Source organism: Phalacrocorax carbo, chromosome 10 (assembly GCF_963921805.1).
Source record: "Phalacrocorax carbo chromosome 10, bPhaCar2.1, whole genome shotgun sequence".
Classification (NCBI taxonomy): Eukaryota; Metazoa; Chordata; class Aves; order Suliformes; family Phalacrocoracidae; genus Phalacrocorax; species Phalacrocorax carbo.
In genome coordinates this window covers 9638539-9664254 of record NC_087522.1, presented here as the reverse complement: position 1 = coordinate 9664254, position 25716 = coordinate 9638539, and the positions used below count along the sequence as shown (strand labels likewise).

The 25716-nt window shown below is 40.3% G+C and overlaps 2 protein-coding genes across 2 annotated transcripts in view; one reads left to right on the top strand and one right to left on the bottom strand.

Moving 5' to 3' along the window:
- The window catches only part of IQCK (IQ motif containing K), a 44982-nt gene extending 37154 nt beyond the window's left edge, over positions 1-7828 (top strand). The window contains exon 9 of the mRNA XM_064461795.1: positions 6329-7828. Coding sequence (XP_064317865.1) covers positions 6329-6390 — 62 coding nt within the window. The 3' untranslated portion in view covers positions 6391-7828. The remainder of the gene's footprint in view (positions 1-6328) is intronic.
- Positions 7752-24801, bottom strand: GPRC5B (G protein-coupled receptor class C group 5 member B). Its single transcript, XM_064461792.1, has 4 exons — positions 24605-24801; positions 17528-18541; positions 12791-12903; positions 7752-11361 (listed from the first exon to the last, which is right to left on the bottom strand). The coding sequence occupies exons 2-4, from the start codon at positions 18531-18533 to the stop codon at positions 11317-11319; spliced, it is 1164 nt and encodes a 387-aa protein (XP_064317862.1). The 5' UTR covers positions 18534-18541; positions 24605-24801; the 3' UTR covers positions 7752-11316.
- Positions 24802-25716: the final 915 nt, after the last annotated feature.

Here is a 25716-nt window from a genome sequence, read left to right as displayed (position 1 = left end):
TCTTACACTAGGCTTAAAAAAACATTTAAAATGTACTGTAGGTAATAATGCTGGATTAGGAGAAGACATAGTCTGAATAGCTAATGGATTTCTTAAAGACTGCACCTCTGTGGTTTATTTAGGAAAATTCAGCTCAGTAAACTGTAAGAAATTAATCAGTTTTATGGGAGAGTTTCTTTTTTTTTTTCCCACTTTCACAAAAGGGGTTTGAAATGTCATCGTGTTTTAGGAAGATTTTAAACAAAATAACTTGTTTCTAATTACATCTGCCCTCCTTTTACTGTAGCTATAACTCTCTAATTAATCTCATTATGGAGCTCTAGTAAGTGGTGACCTCCCCATATTCCATGGTTTTACACTTCTAATATATCTGTTATATGACATATATCTATACATACACATCTATGTTAAGACTGACATGCTGAAGGTATTTCCTCAAGTTGTTTTGTTTCAAACTGAGCCGTATAAACAGGTTGAAAGCAGGCGGCTACTTGCTGTCAGTAGGACACTGCAATTAAAAGAATTTTACTCTGCTATTTCTTTTTTTAAATGTTACTGTATTTACAGGTAGTCGGTTGTTTCTTTCTGAAAACAAGTGATGCAGTCAAAATGGTTTAAAATGTGTTCATATACGTGATTGCTTTTGATTTAAAAGCACATAGATGAGGTTTCAGTTACACAGAAGACCTTAATTTATTTTTTTTTAAAAAAAGCAAATCTAAGAACAAAGTGGTGCCGATAGCTGAGTATGTGGTGGTTTTCATCAAGCCTAATTCAAGATGCTTGAGATGTTTCTGAAAGTTTAATCTTGGCTCTAACAGCTGAGAATGTAGTGATAAAAGTCATAAGACTATGATGCAGATTCCGCTTTGTTGGTCCACACCCCGGACTCAGACGTCTTCAAAAAGTTATGAAGATTACAGTAATATTTAATTTCTGAAACTACGTTGGGAATGTTTGGGGGAAGGAAAAAAATAGGCAATCATTTAGATAAGCTACAGAATACGTGATCTTCTGAACTGTGTTACACAGGCACAGCAGTGTATCTGCTAGCACCAGTCTGAACTAGTCCTTCAGTACCAAAGCTGTATTTTTATCCATCACTCCACAGTTGTTTTTCTGTTTTAAAGAAGAGAAGAAAATCTTCATGGGTTTTGCAATATTTTTTTTCTTTTAGCCTTTTTCAAGATAATAATGAAAAAATGGGAGCATTTTTATTGAGAATTCTGTTGGTGGTGTTAGTTAGTTAGATACACAAATGACTATAGCTCTCATAGCTCTATAGCTATGTGATGCATTAAAAGCCTGGAGAAAAGGCTGTCACCATTTAAAAAGGAAAACCTCCAAACAGTCCTGCAGCAAAACTAGACTTGAGACTCTTTTGGTATAAATAAAAAAAGGGAAGGGAAGGCAGGGAATCAAAGACCACCATCTGTTAGTGGAATCTTAAAATATGATTCGGAGATTAGCAAAGAAGTGGGTGACAGATTGCAGAACATACAAGCTACTTGCCCAGACCTCCCTTTAAACCCAGACTGTGGTATTAGTCACTTGGACGTCTTTTTTTCGATAACACTTTTTTTTTTTTTTACCTAATCATTTGTTTTAGTTTGTGTAAGAGCTTAAATTTGGTGACTTTACAGAACCTATCATACTTTGCAAGAAGGAAGCGTTTCAGAAATAAGAGGGGCTAATAGGTGTAAATGCAGGTTTCATTAAGCTGCCCAGCAAATCTGTCATTCCAGTTTTCTGCCCATGTTGGCTTCTGCCTATAAATCCCAAAATGCTTTTTGCGGGGGACCTGCCACTCTGGAATGATTTCTCTCCATTTCTGGTCAGTTCTTTCTATTTCACTGTTTTCTTTTTCAATCTTGACTATCTACATGGAAAAAAACTACATTAATCAGATGCCCTGAAAATGCACTGGTTGCCTTCATTCTGAATTTTTCTCTCAGACAGGGTCATCTTCCCTCAGCTGTTGTGTTTCTGTGTCTGTCTCTTCATGAACCTCAAGTCACTGAATGATTTGGAGGACACTTGGATAATCAGTAGTGATACAGTCTCCAGTATATCTAATTCTGTGTGGTTCTTTCCTAAACTCAGGTGTTTGTGTCAGTTGTTCATCTAGTCTAATGCTTGTATCTTCCAGTATTTCTTTTCTCTTTGTGCACCTTGAATTGTAAAAATGCCATCCAGGTATATCCAAATGAATTCTTAATCCTTCTGGCAAAATATTAGGAAAGCATGGTGCATTGCACAAACAAATTCTACTAGAGATCTTTCAGTCCTTTTTTCCCATCTCCATTACTGGATGTTGGTGTTTGCGAGTCTCCTGCATGCCAGCTCTTGCTTCCCTAATCTAATCCTAAATGAATTTAAAAATGTCCTGAAAATGTTTGTCCTCTAAAGTCGTGGAGGCAAGACTAAACATTTTACGAACTCTGTTGCTGATTTCGAGAATTAGGTTTGTTCTGTCACTTTTATATATCCATTTTGCAAAAGCCTCTTCTGATGAGTGATCCTCCAACAGTTCCATTTCAGTTTCATAAGCAGCAAGCATGTCTATGGGCATAATTTCTGGTTTATTTTTTGTTTGCTTGTTTATTTAACGTATCTTTTTTTCAATATATCATTTTCCTATCACTAGTGACTGAAGATTTCCTGAAGTGAAAGGCTTCACTAATAATTGCTTACATGTTGACTTCCAATAGTAACAGGCTAAAATTATATATACTTTATAAAGAACTGTCTCTTTAAAAGTCAGGTCTTATTTCAGACAGATTGCTGGTGGCTCCAATTTCATGTTCAGGCTTCTTTGGCATTTCATTGGAAGGCTGGGGTGAAACTCCTTTCTATATATATAGTTTACTCTAAGCCCCTGCTAATAAGTTATTCCAATAGATTTTCTTTAATGGATTTTCATCTTCTTACAGTCTGTCTATGGTATTTTTCATTACTGTTTTCAACTGTTTAAATTACTAAATGTGTAATTCTCATAGTTCTTGTGATTTAAACAAAATAACAAGTGTGGGTGTATAAACCTTTCATAAGCTACTGCCACAAACCAGTTGTATTATACAGTAGTGTATAAAGTAGGTCAGAGTTTGTTTGCTGTTATGCTGAAACAACCAAATCTCAAACCAGAATGTCCGTCCTGATTCTGTATTAGTGCACTAAGATGAGGGAAAACTGCTTCTGTTATCCAAAATAGATGGTAAAGATGTTTGAACTTAATGCATATATAAATAGGACAAAGGCCAATCCTCAGATGTCTGATAGGAATTTTGCAGATTTTGAGTATTTCACTCCCAGGAGTTGACCAAAACAGTAAATCCAAGTACATTCAAAGCCATTGTTTCCTTTAGGCATCATCTGTGGGTCAACACTGCAACACATACATGATAAACTATGTCAAATGAGCTGCATTTCCAAGGAACACGGCAGCCAAACTAGTAGATAATGTCATTATAGTGGGAGTAGCAAGTCGAAAATAACAGTTGTGCTAACCTCTTCAGAGCAACCCCCACCTCACTTCCAAGGAAATTAATCACAGGCTCCACTAGTGCTTATTATTATTATTGTAGCGATGGTTATAGTGTCGTATGATTTAGAACATGCATGTGACTGAAGTATAGTTTAATCAGGTTTGCTCTGTGTTAAAAAATAAGAGTAATGCGACTGAAACATAGTGCTAACAAATGCAACTGTCCTGACAGTAGAAACCACATGACCTATATAGATAGAAACTGTAATACTAGAAATAAGTGAGATATGAGAATTTTTTTTTTTTTGCCTTTACACTGTCGTAGCACTTAAGGGCCTCAGTTGCTCTGTCTTAGGACTTACAACAGGAGCTGATGTTTTAAAACTATATGAAATACTGTGATCATGCTGCCAATGATCATGATTCTGTTACTTCTATTTAAATCTTATGTTGCACCTCCTTAAATTAGTGATTATGCATTCTTTGTAGATAATTTTAATTAACACAAGATGTTTGTAATTTTCATGGGAGACGAATGCAGCCTCCTGTGAGAACGGTTTTCTTGGCTCTGCCCTGAGACTGGCAGCAGTGCACAGTTGCAATCGCCACTGCATAACTGGCATCCTCAGGCAGTTTGTTCTGCCCACTTATGTCCAAACGCCTTTCCCCAGCATGCAGGAAAACTGTAAATAAAAAGAGATGGTCTCCACTGCAGTAGAATCACATGTCTGCAGTGGTAGGAATCTGCCAGCATTACTGCACAAGTGACTAGGGACATAGAGGGATAAAATGGAAACTGTACTGGTAAAGTTCAACTTTTATTTTTTTAATATGCAACTGAAAATAGAAATAGGTCTACTAAACAAATGATAGGACTCCTAAGACTGCAGTGGTTAAAATTCAGCATGTGAGTGGCATGGCTGCAAGCTAGTTGTTCATATTGACGTTTACACTGTTCATTGCTTTTAGATATGTGTTGTCTGAAAGAAATAGGCTTGATTATCAGCTAGTAGAAGTTGTTCTAAACTTCATGGGATCTATGCTAATATACAAACTAAACACCTTCTTTAGGCGTTTCAAAATATTTAAGCAAGTTAGTTCAGTTTGAGGTGTCACAGCCTGAAAAAAAAATTTTCCAATGGGAATTTCTAGTGAAAAGACTTAGCCAGGCAGCTTCTTTCCCCATCTCTCCAGCTTACCTGAATCCTGAGGACATCTTACTTTTCTGTCTGCATAGGAAGCAAGTATATGTCGAAACCTATATAAATAACTGCCTGAAATCCGGATTCATGCTGACAACCTCTGCTTCCTGGTTAGTGTGATGTGATTTGCAATTGTTATGCTTAAGTAACACAGGTTATGGTAAGACATGGACGCTCCTGACTAAAAGCACTGCTAGCAGCTACCTAAAATACCTGCTCATTTTAATGTGAAACAGTATGTGTGAGCCCTGAGATTTTTGAACTTCTTGCAATTTTTATGAAATATTTGCAAAGGCCAGCCTCATTAGATTGAGGAATATTAGATAAAATTAAATGCAATAGTATTTTGTATATGGGACATTGGATTAAATATCCCATGTGACTATCACTTGGATGTTCTTCATTACCAGCTGTACAAATTAAAGCCCTAAAATCCAGAAGGGTCTTGTGCCAGCAAGGCACTGGGCACATATTGCCTTGACCATTGTAGAACACAGGGCGTATCCTGCCACTGCAGTCTTATTCTGGGATTCTAAGGTATTGTCTGTGTTCCTTAGCATCATACATCGCTTTTCCTGTCTGTTTTCTATGAGCTGAGATCTTCCAGGTTGGTAGTACATTGAGCACAAATTAGCACGTGGGCTTGTTGTAGGCCCATATTCTGGGTACATACCAAGAGGATTTTGTTTGCTGGTTTTCATTTGTGTGCCTTGGAAGGGTAGCTAAGCTCTCCTGAAACTGTGTGTATAAAAGGGGATATTTTTTTTTTGTTTATTTGGCCTTCTTTGCCTCTAGCATAACTAACTTTTATATATAAATCTCCCAGCAAACTTACTTGCTGTGAAAGGTGTAGATGCATCTTCTGAATTGTAGGGAGTAGAAAAACAGATTTTTATCTTTATAAGTTAAAAGGCAGTTTGTAAACTATTAAAATATTAAGAACAGTCTATGACAGCTGAAATCACAGAAGTAGACTGAGGAACCAGACTGTTGTATCAGCAGAAGAAAAACATTAGGTTAATCTGTATTACAGCACTCTGAAAGAATACAGAGCTTTGAAAACAGCTTTCACTAGTGGGTGGGACATTTTGCTTTTATGTAGAGCTTTTGTTCATTTAGAATTGTTTACTCCAGCAAGCAACCCTGTGCTCTTTGTTTGACTGATTTTTCCCATTTGGCAGACCCTTTGCAATCACATGGACAACATTCTTCTTTCCACTGAGACATAAAAAAACTATTCTTTATTGAGCTTGCTTGTTGTCCTAAATGACAAAAATATATTTATATACTAGGTGAATTTTATGACTTCATCACTGACTTCTAATTGAAAAGTCTTCAAAGCAAAAACCTCAAAGAGCTGCTTTCATTTTTTTTGAACAATCTAATAACTTCTTACTAGCAAACAACTCTGCCCTCAGCCACACATGCACAACTCCCACAGATGGCACCGAGAACTGCGTACAAGCATCTGACTGCTGAAGCTGTGTCAAAGCAAAAAAATGCCATGGATAGATAAAATAGGTCTTTTGGGTTGGGTGTGGGATTTTTATTTAGCTTTTTATCGAACAACAGAGTATTTGCTGTGGAAGTGTAGATGTTTTGGAAAGTTAAGTATTTAATGTTTTCTTTTGTATGGTTGCAGTGGGAAGCAAAATGGAAGACTCAGAAGAGCATACAGAAAATCATTCAACAGCTCAACTTTAGTTTTCTCACTGACATCACAATACAGAGCTCACGGACTAAACTTTGTGGTACTGATATAGAAACACTCTTAGCATTACAGTTTTACATGTTGAGTTGTTGTAACTCAAAAGGAGATTATGTAAGAACCGAGCATGCCAAGACAAAATGCAGTCCTAGTGTAAGCAAGCACAGTTCTGTCAAAACAGATGGAATTCTGCACATTTAGCCAAAAACACAGACTCAAAATTTATCTTGTATCCTGAATGCTCACTTGCAAGCTTTTCTGACAGGAATAAAACTCTGCATGAAATAAATAGGGTTACACCCCTACGCAGGAAAGTGTTAAAACTAAGGCAAAAATCTCCATTTAGTATAAACTGGACTTCTGCAGAGCTGTGACAATTTACAAAAATCCAGGCTCTTGTTCGTAACAGTCTAATTTTCAGAAATGCTGTGCCTCTGCAATTCCAACTGAAAACGATGAGAGCTAGGGTTGCTCTGCATTTCTGCAGAGGGGAAAAAAAGTCAAAGGCTCTTTTGTTATCACTTAGCACATGTGCTGGGAGAGTGTAAAACCAAAATCACAGCGATAGCATTTTAGTGATCTTGTGCATGTGTACTTACTTACATAAGGTGCAAAGAGGAAAAAAAAAATCAGATTGGGCCCCCTGCTAAGGAACTCTCATTTTTTTTTTAATGTTATGCGTGACAAGACTGTCCTATTTTGGCCTTTATAGTTTCACTATTAGAGAAGATATTTGCAGTTCTACTACTCTTTCCATACAAGGCAAACAAAGGTCTAGTTGTTCTGAATGAAAGTGTGCGAAAACACGGATACCCTGTAGCTCTTGCTGTGGTTCAGTGTGCATTTCTCCCACCACTTACACAGGCTTGGTATAACAGTGAAGACAAATACCCACCCCTCTTTTTTTAATTTGTTGGTGATGCTGGTTGTTGCACCAGGTCAGGAAAAATCAAACCATTTGAAGAAAAAAATCTCTAAACCTGCATTTTTCAACCCCAGCTGTATGATCCTAGCCACTTCCTTTTCATAAGCACTAGCAATTGAGCCAGTACAGGAAACAGCTGAGCCAACTGGAAAAAAAAAATACCACTTGTAGTGTTAAGAGTTTGGCTGCTCAGCTCCTTGACTGGCTCACCATGGGTCTGATAGGTGCCAGAGCTAAGGGTAGATGTGGGCATGTGCCGAAAGGTGGAGGAGTGTGCCCTAGCCTCTAGGAGCCCCTTTCCTTAGTTAAACTTAGCTTATATTGCAGAATTGCACCCACAGTATCACCACAGGACTATGGTGTCTGTAGCACCATTAGTTTGCTGTAATGGAAAAATTTTAGGTGGATTTTAACACCAAGTTAACACAAACATTGTAAGTAAATAGTAAAGCCTTTATTCTCGTTAAGAACAGCATTTTGAAAATAAAACATTTGCCCATGCTTTACAACCTTTGTAGTTTTGTATATTTATGTACAGTCATCATGGTACACATTGATTGTCTTGAAAATCCTTGAAAGATGTACTTAATAAGATACCAGTATGCAACAATCAGCGGAAAAAAGGGTATGTTATAAAACACACATTAATACATTTAATAAATATATATTATCTATCAAAAATGAGCTTTAGCTCTCATCAATTAATAAAAAGCACCTGCTTTGTAATCCTGTAAGTTGGTAGAATCGTCCAATTGTTTTATTATAAAAGCTACAATGCTCCCTTTTGCATGGCCTTTGGTTAGACCCAAGGAATCAAGCTCGAACAAAGCTAAGATGCCCATGTTTAGTCTAAAAACAGAAACATCTAGTTCTATAGCATTTCATGTACCTTGTTTATAGAAACTGTATGTATTGAGAATGTTCTTCTGAAGATGCTACATGTTTTCTGGCAAGTGTCAAACACCCTCAACACATCTGAAAGCAGGACAGGATCTGTAAAATATGGCTTTCTTCTAGCCACTGATCAAAAGCCAGTTATTAAAATTTTGTTTTGGAAATAGTTTTTTCAGATGCTTTACAATTTCATTTTTCTGCAGAAACATGGAAACACCATGAGCATAACACCATCAAGGGATAACATGGTAGCTTTTATAGTATAAAAGCTAATTATAATTAACTGAACTGCGAAAGGCTTGTGCTTACTTATGTTGTTCACAGATGCTCTACATTCTGGATAGCTTTCATAAAAGGCAAAAGTAAACAATTTGTTTACTGTAACAAAAATATAAGTTAACATAAAGGTGCCTTTCTTCAAATACAGTTTTATTCGGGGCATTTTACATCACGCACTAGTGACTTACAAAAAAAAAAAGTTGCTTATTACTAATTGCATAAAGTTGGAAAATAAAGACCCTCCTAATCTATTGCCACACCTTCACCACCACAAATTAAACCCAATCCTGCTAATTTTTAATTTTGTGAATAGCCCACATGACTAACCCAGTGAGGCTAGTCACGTGAGTAGCCGTTTGTAGGATCTGGCCATATCTTTGCATAAGGCCTCAAATTCCAAACAGCTTCATCAGGAGCAGGATTGGGAACTCTATTTATCAATTCAGTCACATCTAGAAAAAGAAAAAAGCGTTTCTTAAGATAACTATATCTTGTACAGATTTTGTCCAAGGTCTGTAAAATGTGTATTAGAATTCATAAATCTGGTTGTAGCATGATAAACTTTTTAAAAGAAAGCTGTCCTACCATTTATGCCATGGTCATCTTATATGTTTTTGTAAAAAGAGTTTTATGACGGTTTTTTTAAATTGGTTTTTAAAAGCAAAATTCTGCAGGCAAGTGATGGTACTAGGGTTTTTTGTTTATCCAAATGATGCATCTTCTGGGTAACTATTATTATTTTGAATGCTATCTTATTTGATCAAAGCTTTGCTTAAAGCAAGCAAAACGTATTTCTACGTAGCTGGATAGCATGCAATATCCACCCCTACCCTACTTGATTACTAAGGCCTCTAGTTAGAAAAATAAAATAAGCAACCCCTAAAACAAGCACATGCTTCCTTTGCCTCAAGGAGGGAAGGGCAGGGGGGAGCTAACATACTCCTTTACTCATGCACAACAGAAAAACATCGCTTCTGGAAGAGAAGGGCTTTGAAATAGAATCCCATAAGATGATCATGGCAAGAATGGCAATATATATTTCTTCCATATATATACACGTATATATCTGTGTGCAACACTTAGGGACTGGTCTTGCAGCCTCTGTACCTGTATATAGACCTACTGGTGTTGATGGGACTGCTTGTGAGAGTACAAGTCTGCAGGACTAGGTTCCTAATTCAGTAGAAATGGAGGTACGTGAAAAATCAGGAAGACTCTTGAAAAATAAAAAGCTTGTCTGTCTTTTGCAGTATACAGCAAGTAACTTCTTTCTGAGAAGCTACTAAGCTATTCAGTTATTTGTACATTATATTTTTTTAGTTTGAAAATATATACTTTTATTACAGCATATGCAAAGTTTAATTGTTATATGTTTCCTATGCCCTCAAGTAAAAACAATTAGCTTTTAGTATCGAGGAAAGCTAAGATTAACATTGGCCAAACAGTGAGGATACAACGATGTTTTCAATGTCCGATATGTATTAAATGTTAAATAAAGGAATGATTGCTTAAACATAATGAAAAACCATGGTACAAACAATGGGCAATGGGAACCTTTTAAACAACCTGGAGAAAACAAAGATAAAAAGCTTTGAGAAAGTCTGCCTTATATCAACTCAAAAAAGCAGAGGGGCAGGGGAAGAGCAGGGAAGAAACCACCTTAAAAAAACCAAGAACAATAACAAACCACCTCCAGCATGGAAATTCTACTAGCTAGGCACTAAAATGCACAACCACATTTAAATGCACAAACAACTGCAGTCAGGGGGACTACTCATATGAACAGGGATTAGAAAGGGAGGTCTTGACCCTATCTGCTGCTGAGTTTCTCCTGAAAGGTGGCCAGTGCTTCTCAGCTGCCACCACTTTCCTGCTTGGCAAGATCAGCCCAACAGAAGAGGCCGGCTCGGACAGTACAGTGGGTTGCCTTTCATCCACCATCACAACGAACAACTCCTGGCAAACCTGAGTCACGTTCTCTCCCCAGCTAAGTCTCTGCAAGAGTATATCCCTCCAAAGTTTCACATAATGGCTTCGTCTGTAGGAGACGTGAGAGCACACGGCTCTTTGCTCACACCCAGCCCTGAGGCTGGAATAATGGGGAATCGATCCCACGTGGCCGAGGAGAGCTGCCTCTGTGCTGGACCTATGCTTTTTCTCTCTGCCTCAATAAGCTCCATAACTCGCATGAAACGTGCGTAGACCTTTCATCCTCCAGAACTGCATTTCCTACACCAGCTTTTCACAGAGAAGAGTATCAGCCTACAGCGTAATGGTAATTTAGTTGCCACTGAGTGACAATGCGTGACTACACATGATGCTATGTGACTACAGTACAGCTAGACAATGAAGCAAACAAGGTACTTTTCATGACATTTGAAATGAAGGAAAAAGGAGCAAAATGGAGAGAAATCCTGCATGTTTTCACACTGTAGTGGCAATCTCTTGTGGCAACATGAATTAAGTGTAGGTGAGAGGAGGGTATTTTGCAAGCAACTGACAACCAACCAAGAGAGGCTTGCCTTGCACACTAGTTACAGACAAGAGAATATCCTACATTTCAGAACACAACATCCCCCTCTTCCAATTTAAGGTGAGCCTACTTCTTTGTTAAATTAGATTCAGCTTCGGTTTTACAATTTTGTTTTTGCAATTATCTTATCAGTTCAATGGTGTTCACATTTAGACAAAATCCTCTAGGATTTTGAAAGCTCCTGGATGTTTTGTTGCTTTGTTCTGGTACTGTTACGGACTCCTCCCTCAAAGACACACTGCCAGGGAACATCTGCAACAAGGATTCTTATTCTCTACAGCCTACAGCCTTTCACCAGAGGTGTCGTCCAGTGTAACTTGGCGGAGCAGTTGGTATCTGGAAATAAGGATAATAAACCCATAACTGAGAGATCTAGTCTGTTCAAAAATCAGTGTTATCATGCTACACGTACGTGACAGCTTTCCAGACAGTAGTTCCAGAGCAAAGTGATACAAAGAAACTCATCTTCCACCCATACAGTACATTTACCTCTTTGTAAAAGCCATGACTATATATACGCATTAATCTCTCATTTTACTATCTGATGTTCTCCATTAAGCTTTGTATCCACCTCAAAACAAAGCAAAACAAGCAAAACAAAACCCCCAAACAAATTCTCTAGCTCGTTATCCTTAAACTGCATTTTCCCTGACCTGCATATTCTACTATCAGAAAACACAGGCATAGATGAATCCAAGCATCAGAGGGATGCTATTCATTACTGACAGCAAAGGACAAGTCATTTCATTTTATTCAAGTTGATATATTTCCCACTGTCTTACCCACACAGAAGAATCCTTGTATCTAGTCCCTCTTGTTCACTAAAATCAACCAAAACTTTACTTAACTTAAAAGCAAAGAGAGACCTGCAATCAGTTCTCGTTATTTGGTTTTAAATGTAGAGGTTGAGTTATGGAATCAGCTCATGATTCAAAATAAAGCAAGCCCAACTCACATGAGTATAAACTGGCTCATGGGTAGATTTTTAAGCAACATGTAGGTATGCATGAAAAATATGGGAATGAAAAATCTTCTTTTTCAACAGTATGCTTGCTATATGAAATTTCTTCATGTGCAAATTACACATCATGTGAAAAACATTCAGAAAGTCTGTTTGGCATCAAATCACTAAGCCATTCTTACAACAACTAGGCTGCAGAAAAACAGGTCTAATCAAAGAACGGCATGCCAAACTATTGTCTAAGAAAGAAAAAAATCAATGCTATTAACATTAAAATATTTTATATTCCTCTTTTATGAATCCCTTTCCCAGAGACGTACACATCTGTAACTTACAGAGAATTACATACATTTTACAAGAAAATGAAAGATATGTGAGAGACCACCACTATCTGCAACAATGATTCTTATTTAAAGTAAGGTACTGGCTTGTAAACATGTGTGACTCATTATCTTGAGAAAAAAAATCAGGTTAGAAATTGTGTCATATAATAGTTATATTAAATACCTCAACACAAATTTAATTTGAAAGTGCCACTGAATAGGTATGTAGTCTCACCAAAGACCTCTGTTCACTGAAGCTACGCTGCAAAATTTGAACAGCCAAGTAAAGAAATGTAAAATACTTTGTAATTACATCTTTTTCTAGAGGGAAGGGAAGCATTACATGCATACTTGCTGCCCAAGTTTTCATTTGTAGCTTTCCCCCCTGCTGCGAATAAGCTAAAAGGTTTTTCCATTAGTAGTGGTTGTATGTATCAGTGCATATCAAAGATTTCTTACATCATCACATTTTGATACTTACAGTCCCACCATTTAGCACAACTGCCATCTCAGTTGGCTGATAAACATTGCTTCTAAAAGGAGCGCTAGGTCGGCTTCCCAAACTGCCGTTTCGAAATCCTGCCGTTCTTAGCGCTGCGTTCAGAAAAGAGAGATTGTTCTTAGGAACACAATCAATGCCGTGCATCTCCTTTGAAATCATAAAAGTATCTTGCTTCAAGTTTAGTGATTGGGAACTTTGCCACTGATCTTAACTTTCACACTGCCATACCAGTTTTCACATTGCTTTTGAACAGCAGTTTTTCTTATATAGTTGGGGATGGATCTCAGAAGACTCAGTTTTACATAAAATTAGTTTGCTCTGGAATGGGAAAAAATTTATTGGAACCAAATTTTGGAAGTTTGCTTAGTTTCATTTCAATAGGAGCTAAATGTCAATCACTGCACCTTTGATGTATCTTGCACAAAATATTTTGCAAAGTGCTTACTGTATTGGTCTGGATACTGTGGGGTTAAGTAAAACGGTATTTCATTTTGCTTTCTATCAAATTCAGAGGACGGATCCAAAACATTGCTCGAGCCAGCAAGCATGCTCACAACCCCCCTGAGTATTACTTCAGCATGACTAGCGTATAAGGATTTTCCAGATGTTTCAGATTATATTTACTCTGAGAAACTAGAAATATGAAGTAAATATTGCTTTCAAATAGCTTAAACATGGCAAATGACTGAAGCAAAAGGGAAGATACTGATTGTCCTTCTGAATGTTTATACCAGAAATACATCAGTCCCTCCATTAGTTTTAGCACAAGTTTGGATTCAAGACATATATTCTGAATGAGAGAGATACACAGTTAGGGATATGCTTCCTTCTCTCTACGCCCAGGGCTTGGCACATACAAACTCTCTTTTTACTTCGGGGGTAAATAACGGCTTCACTGAATTCAGATGTGGCCAGGGAACAGAGCTCATTTATCCATGCGACTTGCGTGGTTACAACGAGCAGTACTCATCTGTGAGCTGGTAAATAGAAACGCACCTAGTTCTGGCACCTGGGGCAAGAATTTATCTTAAATTTAATTCCGATTACAATTCTACCCTCTCTGGCTGAACTTGTGAATGAGCTGAAGTTTACAAGAATTTCAGCATAGACTTTAATGAAGCCAGGATTTAGCACAGTTGCACCGTGTGGAACAAGATTTAAACGGATCCTACTGCCATATGCTGTCCTCTACCCACTGCTACTCCTCTCTCTGCGAGCTGTGCACAGAGATGAAGAACAGTATTGATTTAGCACAGAAATTCAGAAATCCAGCCCTGCAGATGCTCAATTGTTGACTTCAGATACACACAGACCCTCACTTGTTCTGTATTTTAAAATCAGGTATTTTTGCGGAACACTGGGAGAAACAAAGATGAAAATGCCTCAACTATAATTATGTGTTTTTTTAATTTTTATTTAACCGTCTCAGGGTCAGTAATATTCTTTCTTTGTAGTTTGGCTTCTTATTTTGTGTTAAGCACAAATTATTGCACTGGTATTTGCCAGTACATGTAAAGCAAAAAACCTCTTTATAACGCATACTATCATTAAAATATTTTCACGTTTACACAAAATATTTACACAAAATTTCCATGGTCATTTCAAAGTTATCTTAAAGAGCCAGTAAATTCAATTTGATATTGCTTCATTTTCATTTTCCTTCCCTATTATTGCAATAAGTCTAAAACTCTTTTAACATGAAAATCAGAGACAAAGCTTGTGGACAAAACACTAATTTTGGGTTTGTTTTTTTTTCCTCATGCCATACCAGTTTTACTATTTTCCTCTGTATTTTTTCCATTACAATTAAATACATCTACTTGCATAGAGTATGTGAAAAAATTAGTGCCGAGAAAATTTGAGCAAATCATAGTCTCCTTTTAACATATATTTTAAACTTCCTTAACTTTGTTTTTAGGCATTGGATCGGAGGGTGACTTGTAGTACTAAAAGTTATTAAATGAAATTCAGTGAGTACCAGAGCTGCTTAGGCTTGGATTTCTTGACAGCTGTAGCATTCTACATTTCACATCCAGATTTTTCATGTGTAAGCAAATTCTCTTTGCCTTACAGAAGTTGCCCTGCTAGTGTGCACTGCACTTCCAGAAAGCACCAAGAACTCATTCAAGCTGCCTTTTTCCAGGATTTCTATATACTTTACTAAGATTTGTACAAGATACAGGTATGAAAATAACTATTTTAAGTAGATATTTCAACTTATCTATCATATGACTATTAAAACCCCAGATTAGTATGTTGTTTAAATCATGTTTAAATAACCAACTTAAAAATAGTTTTGCTTTATTTACGCTTAATGATATTAGTGGAATAGAACAGCTCTTGTTGTTATACATAACTTGGAGCTACATATTTCTAAGAAAGAGAGAAACTAGGAGAACATATGCTTGTGTGAACCTATAGTTTAAAGGTTGCTCAGATTTTAAAGCAGCATTTTAATATCTTTAAAAAAAGAACTAAAAGAGAAAAATTACTAAGTTACGTTATACAAGTATTAATGGAAATAACAAGAATTATTGGAAAATATGTTTATCCAAGCACGTTTTCTATTTAAAGCTAACTACTTACAAAGACGAATATTACAGGGAACTAAGAGGTGTTTTCTGGTTATCATGTCTTCCAAAATTTTAACAACTAGTAGATCTTATATTCTTAAACATCATTCTTAAGTATAATTGAAGCAAGTACCCTTCTTTTAATTTCCAAACTCTTAATGATGAATTCTTGAATTGAGGTTAATTAATGAATAAAAGAAGAGAACATTCTCTACATACCTGCAGAGAGCCAATTGCTAATAGATTCCAGGTGCTTAGCCACTGACAACCATCAGTACTGTGATCTGACTTCAATTAACGCTTCAGCAGCTGTAATATGTGACTTGAATATTATTACCTGTATTTACTTTAAGTCTCTCCATACTAGTAAGTTTTATCTCCAAACCCTGTTGTCATAAGTCTGTACTTAAAGAACCACTGCAGAGGAATAATGAATCTGTTTTGATTTATTAAAAATGTATGTATCCTTCTCCCACATGCCACAGGAATAGGAATGACATGCATTTATTATGATAAACATTAATAAGGGCTTCAGACAAGGCAATATATTTTGTATTGTACTGCGTAAGATTCAGATAGATTAAAACAGAACATAAATTGCACTATACCAGACACTATAATGATTTTTCATACATCTATCCATTTCACTAAAAAACTTCATCACTTAATGATTAGATCAAAAAGGAGCTTCCAGTTCTTTTTTAATATATGCATGAATGGGAATAATACAGAGTGAAAGATCCAATTTTGTTCTTAGATCTGCCTTAGTCAGAAATAGCTCCACTGAAACCACTGGTTACCTTACTATGAAATTAAATTAATGGGGGACGGAGGACTGTAAAGAAAAAAATATGAGTGCTTTTACAGTCCATCGTGAAGCTGCCTCTGCCGCTCTGCAACATTAGTAATAAACAACCATTCTTTTATCCATGTGATTTTTTGTTTGTTTTACCAGTGCCCTTGGTATAAACTCACAGAACTTAACTCCTTTCTGTTCAAAGCTTCCATACTAGGAGACCTTTAAAGTTCCTGCTAAAACACTTAGAGGAAAAACGCCTTCCTGACCTGACACCGTGCAAACAACAGGGCTATCTTCCTCCATATCTGGTCTATATCCAGAGGAAACATCAAACCCAGAGGAAATCAAAGATACGTAAAGATGAATTGGCAGGTGAAGTACCTGGACAACGTGCCCCAAACCTTCTACTGGCTGGGATACCAAAGTCCTCTTCTCAATTAGAGGGAATAAAAAGCAGTTTGGCTAGTACTGAAATCCTTTATCCAACTGTGGGACAGCACCAGACTGCAACCTGCGCTATGAGCCTGCACATCGGGCTCGTACTTTCCACCACCAGCCAGATAAGCATCCCTGTGTATTTTCTGGTACGGGTTAAAGGTTCAGCAATGGTTTGGATCTCTTAAGCTAACAGTCGTTGCTGGCCCTTCCAGTAATCGCCCAAAACCGTTTTCATTGCAGATTTTAATGATGTGTCATCACACATCGTTCTATGTCACCAAACAGCTATGACAAGGACAGCAACCATTACCTGGAAACCTCTATCTATGCGTACTCTGTTCAGACGTTAAAGCTGTCAGAACAAAGACTGTCTTTGAACTTGTCTACATGCCACTTTGCGGTTTTTTCCCTCCACAGTGTCATGAAGTGGCACTAAATCCCATTTTCATGGAAATACAATTAATAATTATTTTCCTGCTCAAGAGGCTGAGCATTTTCTAACACAGAGCACTTGCTTGATTTTTTTTCTTGCGTTTTTGGGAAATATCATATTAAATGTTAACTGATAATGACCAAAAAGTGTCATTTAAACTATTTTTACATAGAGGTTGTTTTTTTCCACAGTGAATTTTTTTTGGCTTTGCATTTGAAATTGTTCAGTTTTTCAGTGAAAAAACATGCAGAAGAATCATTTTAACCAAAGACGTTGTTTTATGTATTGCATTTTTTTTTTCATTCCCCCCCCACTAGGTGGTATCTTAATGAAAATTGTAAAAAGGAACAATATGTAGTGTGAAAAATAGGGCATTTGTAATGAACCTTGTTTTGAACACCTGAAAAATGTCTCATACAGATGATTTTCTTGGCTACTACAGAAAGATACAGTCCTCCATAGTAAATTCTTACCTGCATTATGCTCATCCATTGAAAAGGCTTTATTTTCCATGTAGCTCCGAGGAAGCTGTATATCTTCCTCAAAAGCAGTTTCACGCATCCTTGGCTGTGAAGTATCAAAATAATTGGGAGTGTTTTCCTGCTGTGATGGAAGGATGGTACAGTGGACCTCTGGGATGGCATGAAAAATAACAAACACCCAACCACTGGACACCAGTGCAATAGCAAGAGTGGGATCACTCCATTTGTCTCTTCTCTTTAGCTCAGCATTACCAAAGAGGTACATAGTCATCCAGGCTACCCAAATCAGAATGGAAAAAAAAAGTGTTATGATGAGGCATACTCCGTTCTTCTTCCATTTCTTAAACTTTCCACAGAGAGTGAAAAGAGAAAATCCCATGGTAAATACCATCAGGAACATAACATAAATCAAAGCCATAGCAAAATCCATTGGTTCATAGCTGCAGGCCAACTTGTTATCTCTGACAATTGTCAGTATTAACCACTCAGTTGCAATAATGACCTGAACGAGCATCAGGCAGATTGCCACACCAGCTAGATGCCAGCCAGACGGACTCTTCCCATGTCGAACTAGTCTACGAAGTCTCCAGGCTTGAGCTAGCAAGCACGAGAAGCACAAAGCAAAGATAACTCCCCACAGAAATCTTCGGGTAGAGCACACCATTTCATCTTCTTGTATTATGAAAGCAAATGTCAGCCCGAACAGTCCGAGAGTCCCAAAAAGAAAGAGGAAGTGCATTCCCAGGGGGCTCTTCTTCTCCTTGTCCTTGATGAAGGGCAGCCTCACCAGCAAAATCAGCATCAGCAATAACGTTGTCAGCGCACCTGCCCCCGCAACTGCCTCCACTACTATTCCCCAAATGGCATCCAGGTCACACAGGTAAACGTACTGAGGGAGAAGATCCAGTCCGCACCCTCTAGATGTACTTGAGTTTTCAGAAGAGCCATAGCTGATCACGAAGAGGAGGAAGAAACCAATGGCTGGGTAGGTTTTCATTTTTCTGTCTGAGACAACAAAATATTTGTTTGTTTAGCTACAGTTCACTTTGGAGGGTTTCACAGCAATTGGAAGCACAGTTTGCTTCAATAGCCCATGACATCTGTTTTTTTGCACTGGATTTGCAGTTGGCAAAGCCTACCCCTGGTCCCCTTTGCCACCCTCCCAGAAAGCTCCTTTTGCCTGTTGTACTCAGAATGCAAACCGACTCCGTGTGCACGGACTGAAAACATTTCCAAACACTGCCCCTGTACATACCCTAAAACACAACCAGAAGAAATTATGTATCCTGTTGCAAAATAATACATTATCTATGGTACTTTATTGTTCAAATTTGGGTACTTAAAGTGTGTGTAAATTGCACTGGGCCTGATGCAAGTGTAAGTTGTAAGACTGTTTAATAGCCTTGCTCCTTTTACTGGAATAAAGGCAGAGTCAAAACCACTTTTTTTTTTTTTTTTTAAAGGATAGAGCAGTCCCAAGAAAACAAACATGCTTTTTTAAAAAGGGAAATCTTGTTTTTGTGCTTGGTCCATAGGCAGTTGTAATATCCACTCCTTTCATCCTCTTCCAAAGCCCAGGTATTAGACTGCATTTGCAAATGGGAATGGTTGGCTAGAGAAATCCCATCTTCTGTAACAATGGCGCACACATGCAGTGTCATCAATCAACTAATCAAAAATGAATGACTCGTGATTCTTAGCAAGTTGAAAGCTGTTCAAAGGAAACAAAGCACAAAAAAATCTGAGCATCCCTTTCCCCGATCCAGACTGCAAACAATGGTAAACTCCAGGAACACAACCCATCCCACTCAACCATCAGTACCAAAAGCCTGGACAAATTCCAATTTAGTTTTAGGAAGAACACGGGTCAGGTGCTTTACAAGGATATATGTTATGGCATTTGCTTTTATTAAGTAAAGCAGGTCAAAGGGGAATTAGAAATGCAAACTTTAAATGAACAATCTGCCCCAGCAATAGCTGCCCTGTAAGAGCAGTCTGAAGTAAACACTCCATGCACCAGATATGAAACCTGACGCCGTTAACCTTCACTTGCATAGTTGGTGCTGCAGGTTCCAGCAGGATTATGTTCACTGATGCGAGCAACATGCCTAGGTGAAAATGTTCAGAGTAAGACTTCCATTTGTATGGTATGACCATATGGAAGAAAAGCATCATATAAACAGGCAATAATGTTAAGTCACCTAGCTCACGTGACGTGGTTAAGATAGAAAGCGAGAAGCAGAGAAACTATTGGTAGCTCTTTTGTAAGCTAGAAATACAGCCCTAAATGATTACCTATCTGAAGATATTTCATAAATCAGAAATGCATTTAATAAAAACATGCAAAATTTTAATGAGATCTGAAAATGTTTTAAGGTAATGGTGCGGTGTTGTTGTAGTGAACGTGATTGGTCATAACTGATACAAAAATTATAGACTGTCCAAAAATTATAGAGTCTCTTACAGCTGAGAACTATGGGTTTTCTTCTTGTGCGTTACAGTCCTGTAATGATCAGAGTTAAATCCTGAGGATCTCAATCTTTGAACTAATGTTCATTCCCCTTTCACTGAATAATGACCAATGCCCATTTTCAGCCTCTGCTAGGAGACAAATGATGGAAATTACACTGTGTCCTATTACAGGCTCCAAGACAGCAAATGCGCTAATATAAATGTGTAATGACTTTATGGTCTTCATTCGTGCAACAGACAAAAAAAAGCTTAATACAAAACTTCATCTCGGAAGTGGAAGCTGTGACAAATAATGTGATCTGGGATTGGACAAACAGGAAAGGGGTCATCAATGATCTTTGCCTGCCCATAGAAATCACAGTATCCTTGCACTGTTGAAAGGGCTAAAATGTTCTAATCATGCAATGACCTGCAGCTAACGACCAATGGTATTTTTTTTCTACCTAGCTGTAATTTACTTTATGGTGAACTGGTAGACTATTTACTTGTTTATATCTGATTTGTATAACAGGTTTTTCAATAAGTCTGTCACAACTCTCACATTAAGAGCGCTGACTTTACAGACAGAAAACTAACTGTCAGTGAAATACATTCATTTTTGTATTGAATATGGTTACACTCAATGAATCGCTTTGCCCTGTGAGTACATAACTAACTAGAAGGAAACATTCTTAAGGTAATTTTGCAATTCATTCTAGGAACACATGGTTCCTACTTCAACTAGTGCATTTACTCTTTAGGATATCCAAAATGTTAAAAAAAGTGTGAAGTGGTCAGTACCTGCTGACACAAAGGGAGGAAAGCCACTAGGAACTGCTAGAGCAATACTGCAAACCACTGCTACCAATTTCAAGAAGCAGGAGGTCATGTGGAAAATTATTCAAAATTCATTCTAAATGTCTCCCAACCTGGAAACAATAAACAGCCCTTAAGTGAGGATCATATTAATTTTCCACTCTCCTATCACTTACAAATTATTATATGTTTGTACTAAATTGGTTTCAATACCAGCTTTGTTTATTAGCTACTCTCCAAAGACATGGGGGGTAATGAATTAAGTGCAAGTATCTCCAGTTCTAAGATATTTTCCAGTTTTCTGGTTACTTTATTCATGTCATGTAACCCTCATGTGATTGAGCTATTCTAGGACAGTCTGTTTCCATGGAGATTGTGCTGCATGGGTAAGCAGTCATATTGTCAGCCCATCATTTGTTTCCTCTTCCTATTTTGGGGGGGGGGGGGGGGGGGGGGGGGGGGTAAGGGAGGGTTAGTGAATTTTGAGTACAAAGAAATAGTTTCTCCTGGAATGGGAAATTAAGCTGTGACAAAATATATTGATAATTCAGACAAAAATATATATTCAGAAACACCGAGATGTCCAACTCAAGAGGAGTTTTCCCAAGTTACTCCCATTTGTGAAATTAGTTTTGAGAGACTGTTGGAAATAAACAGCGGTTCTCCTAGAAATCTCCTGGACAGCTATAGTATTGACCAAGAAATCTCTAGGACTGCTGACAGGTATTCTTGGCATGAAATCATATTCTTACCAAGTGTCAGTAATTCTCGCAGAACAGTAAGATCCTGTCAACACCATAGCTTGCAAGCACGGCTTGGAATCTCCAAACAAGGAATCTTTTTCTCACCAGCTCTAGCAATATAGCCATGTTTGCAACTGGTTTACTATGCATTTCTGCCTGGATAGGTAAAAACCGGCAACGTTAATAACCAACCCCTGTGACGATACCAGCCAAAATCCTCTTTCTAGCACTGGTACTCAGCACTGAACACAGACAGCTGTACAGACAAGGGAAAACACTGCATACATACAGACTGCAAACATGCAAGTTTGGCAAGGGAATACCACAGCTTTAGTTGAAACCACAGAGTCAATAAATTTAAAGGAAAACTAGAAAGTCTTTTTGTCAGAAAAGTTGTTTTGGAAAAGTATATCAATATTGGGTTTTTATTAAAACAGTGTCTTCCTCAAGCCCGTGCTGTGGGTAGAATGGCAGAGTCCCATGTCTCTTGAGATTATGTAGTAAAATCTTCCGTCTGCACATTATCCCCAGTAGTTACCTAAATCAGTAACTGTACAGGAATAGTATTTTTACCTCTTTATGTCTAGATTAGCTCTTTGCAAAGTTACGCAACCTCACGGCATTAACAATAACACTCTCTGACTGGCACTTCTATTACCAGAGAGCAACGGCAACAGTAATATGGAAATGTCACTGAAACGTTCCAACACGGATATAGTAAGTGGCACCAATATATCCCCGCAGAGTTGAATGGAACTGTTCATACAGAAGGAAATCACCTTGAGATATTTTTTTTTGTTCCCAGATCCCCCTCCAAAATTGTATTTTATTACAAGTAGTAAAGCCAACATACCTGAACCCAGAGCAATCACGAACACTTAAAATTAATCAATAAGCCTTAGACATTTCAGGGAGAAGCAGCAAGTGATTAGTAGGACAACTTCCAAACCAAGTCCTCAATTTTTGGTCCAAAAATCTGCTCTCAATGACAACAGGAATAACTCCACTGTTTTCAACAGAGTGAAGTCCCCTGCATTATCTGGTGTAGAATCACTACAGAAATGGCAGGCACAAAGCTGCCCCAGCGGGTACGAAGTACAATTACAAGCAACTAAGCAGAAACAGAAAATCTCACAGCTGTCATCAAAAACTTGTCATGGTTAAAAATCAGTGAGGCTAGAAGCTCATTAGCAATAGAGCTAAAGTCTTCTGACCAAAGATTGCAAACACCTCTTATCTGGTCAAAAAGGTACAGCTATATGCTGCTAAAGAATATATATAAAGAATAAATCTGTGACCATGCAAAAATTTAAGGTTAGGCTATTCACAGATGCACTATCTGTTCCCCTTTTCAGAGTCCTGCTGTTAATCAACTGATAGAGGAAGATGCATCCAATCACAGAGAAGAAAAACAATCTAGTAAATAAAAGCAATAGTAGCAGAAATAGTACCCTGCTCTGCCACACATAGGCAGAAGACTGGTTCACTGTACAATTTCCGAAAGAAAACCGCCCCCACCACGAAGTGTTGTGGAGGGATGCTAGTCAGTGAGGAATTAATCACAACACGGGATCTCTGCCAGCTCCTTTTGATCAGATGTGAAGAATGAGCTTCAGGACTGATAACAGAGCAGCAACAGCCAAGCTGAGATGAGACTACTTGACATGTATTTCCAGAATAATAATTAATAGTGCAATTGTGCTTTGTATGCAAAAGCACAGCAGTGATTTAGACATCCCCCTGCATTAGGATAATACACATCATGCTACATACAGCCTCAGGGTTCCAGAAAGCAAGACCCCACTCCAAAAAGGACGCACAGAAAAAGTACTGTTGCTATTTAGAAATACTTTGCAAAGCTGAATATTAGATGAAATTATCTTTCTAACGTTCGAGGTGCTCAGTTTCCTTTGGTCAGAATCTGTATATCACCTGTGTCTCGATACTTCTGACTATCGTGCCTGATGTTCACTATACTACTGACAGCAATCAATGATAGCAATCCATGTTTTCCTTTCCTTCGCTAGTTCTCAGACCGTTTCTATTCACGTCACAGCCTCACGACAGATGGGTTTTCTCCACCTGATTTCTGATGCAACGAGAGAACACCTCGACACCGATATTCACAGCTGGTACGTAGCAAGCGTATCACCGACAAAACAGATACTGAGTACTATAGCGACAATAACCAACCTGGGTGTTTAGGTTCAGCACGGAGAAAATCTTGTTAGCCTTGGGATAAACATTAGGTCAGGTGTAAACAAAGGGTTCACATCAGCGCTAAATCCTACCGCTGTTTGGCTTTGGGGAGACGTAATCGAGAGACAGGGCTTTTTATGAACTAGAGAGAAAACTAAGGCTGCGCAGCCCTGCCAGGGGCTGCACTGCGCCCGGCGCTGCGCACCCCGGCCCCGGCGGGGGCTCCCGGCCCCCCGGCCCCGGCCAGCAGCCGCGAGGGGCCAACAGCAGGGGCGTCCCCCCGCCCGGGGCCCGGCTCCGCCGCCGAGCGAGCGGGGGCGCAGCCGCCGGCGCCCGCCTTTGCTGCGGCCGCCCCCCGGGCGCGTGCGGCGCGGGTGCGAAGCCGGGCAGCCCCTCCTCGCAGGCCGGTACGCAGCTGCCTCCCCGCCGGTCCCCTCTTAATCCCCCTGCAACCTCCTCCCGTGCGACGGCCATCCCGCTCCAGCCTCCTCCTCTCTTTTGTCCCTTCGCTCGTGTCTCTCTCCGGTTTCTTTTCCCAGTCGCTCCCCCCCATCCCCTCGCTGAACTCCTCTACCCCCCTCGCCGCTCTCCTTCCCCGCTCCCGCCGCCCAGCGCAGCCCCCTGCTCCAGCCCCCCCGCCCTGCCCTATATCGCATCTAATCCCCCGCCGGGACTCCCATACCCAGCCCGTTGTCTGCTCGCCGCCGCCGGGCTCCTTCTGCGGGCAGCGCTCGGAGCGGAGCCGTCCGAGCGGCTCCATGGTGCCCCCCCGCCCGCCGCGCTGCGGGACCGGGGCCGGGGCCCGACCGGCCGGCCGGCCGTCTGTCCGTCCGTCCGCTCCCCCCGCTCCCTCACTCACCCGCTGGCTGCCGCGGCCGAGGGCGGCGGGGCAGCTCTGTCCGCCAGCCCGCCCCAAGTCACATCCCGGCACCGGCGGCGCGGCGGCTCCGCGGCGGGGAGCGAGGGCAGCGCCGAGCCCCTCCGCGGCGGCGGCGGCTCATGGAGCGCCTGCCCCGGTGCGGTGCCGTGCGGCGCGCTGCCCGCCGCTCTCTGCGCCCGCCGCCCCACTGCGCTACAGCCCCGCGGCCAGCCCCCTCCCACCGCCCCGCCCCGCCCCGCCCCGCCCCGCCCCGGCTCGGCTCGGCTCGGCTCGGCCGGGCGTGCCCCCGGGCGTCCCGGCAGCGCGGGGCTGCTCTGCCCCCGGGGAGGGAGCGGCGGGCACCCACACGGCGAGGGTGTGCAGGCACGGACGCAGCGCTGCGTGTGCAGCGTGGCACGTATACGCCTCTATAAGCGTGGACTTGCACAGTCGGACGCACGTATGGTGGCAGCTCTACGCGCTCCGACAAGGAGGCGTGAGCGCAGGACACGCAGAGAGGCGTGCGCTGGCACGCGCGCACGCGGGCAGCCCCGCGCGCTCCTGTGCCGCACGAGCGGGCGCCGGAGGAGCGCGGCCCGCGGGGACTGGGAAGACGCCTCCCGCGCACGTTAGCGGCACGTGCACACCTATGGCCCGCTTTGGCGGTTCTGGAGGCGGGAAGTTCTGCAGCCCTGTGACAGTGGGGATGGGCTGGATACAAATGCGCCCCGAATGCATGCGTCCGACCTGCTGCTACCTTAGACAGCAGCTCAACGCTTGAAAGAGAAAAATGTTAAGTGCTTCTTTATTGTGCAAGTGACATTCTACAGCGTGCCTATGCAGCAGAATCCCGGAGCAGGCCCTGCGAGCGCGTGAGGCCCTGCAAAGGCGATGCTGGGAACCATTCGGTATCTGCCTCCCACTGTGTGGCTATCGGCCCGCTTTCCAGCTTCTCCACAGCTCAATTCTGAGCCAGTTGTAACCCTCGCACACAGGACAGGGCTTCCTACCGACTTCAGGAGGAGTCATCTGCAGCAGGGAAAGGCGGTCAGCTTCAGCCTACGATGCTCCTGAACAGCAGAAACTTGCTTGCCGTTTCGGCTGGTTAGCGT

What these genes read in the sequence shown, in the direction of transcription:
- GPRC5B (XM_064461792.1), bottom strand. Translation starts at nt 18,533, where the DNA reads ATGAAAACCTACCCAGCCATTGGTTTCTTCCTCCTCTTCGTGATCAGC. An exon ending in AATGGATGAGCATAATGCAG is followed by an intron (nt 12,904 to 17,527) that starts GTAAGAATTTAC and finishes TTCTGAACGCAG; the next exon opens with CGCTAAGAACGGCAGGATTT. An exon ending in TTGTGCTAAATGGTGGGACT is followed by an intron (nt 11,362 to 12,790) that starts GTAAGTATCAAA and finishes CCTTATTTCCAG; the next exon opens with ATACCAACTGCTCCGCCAAG.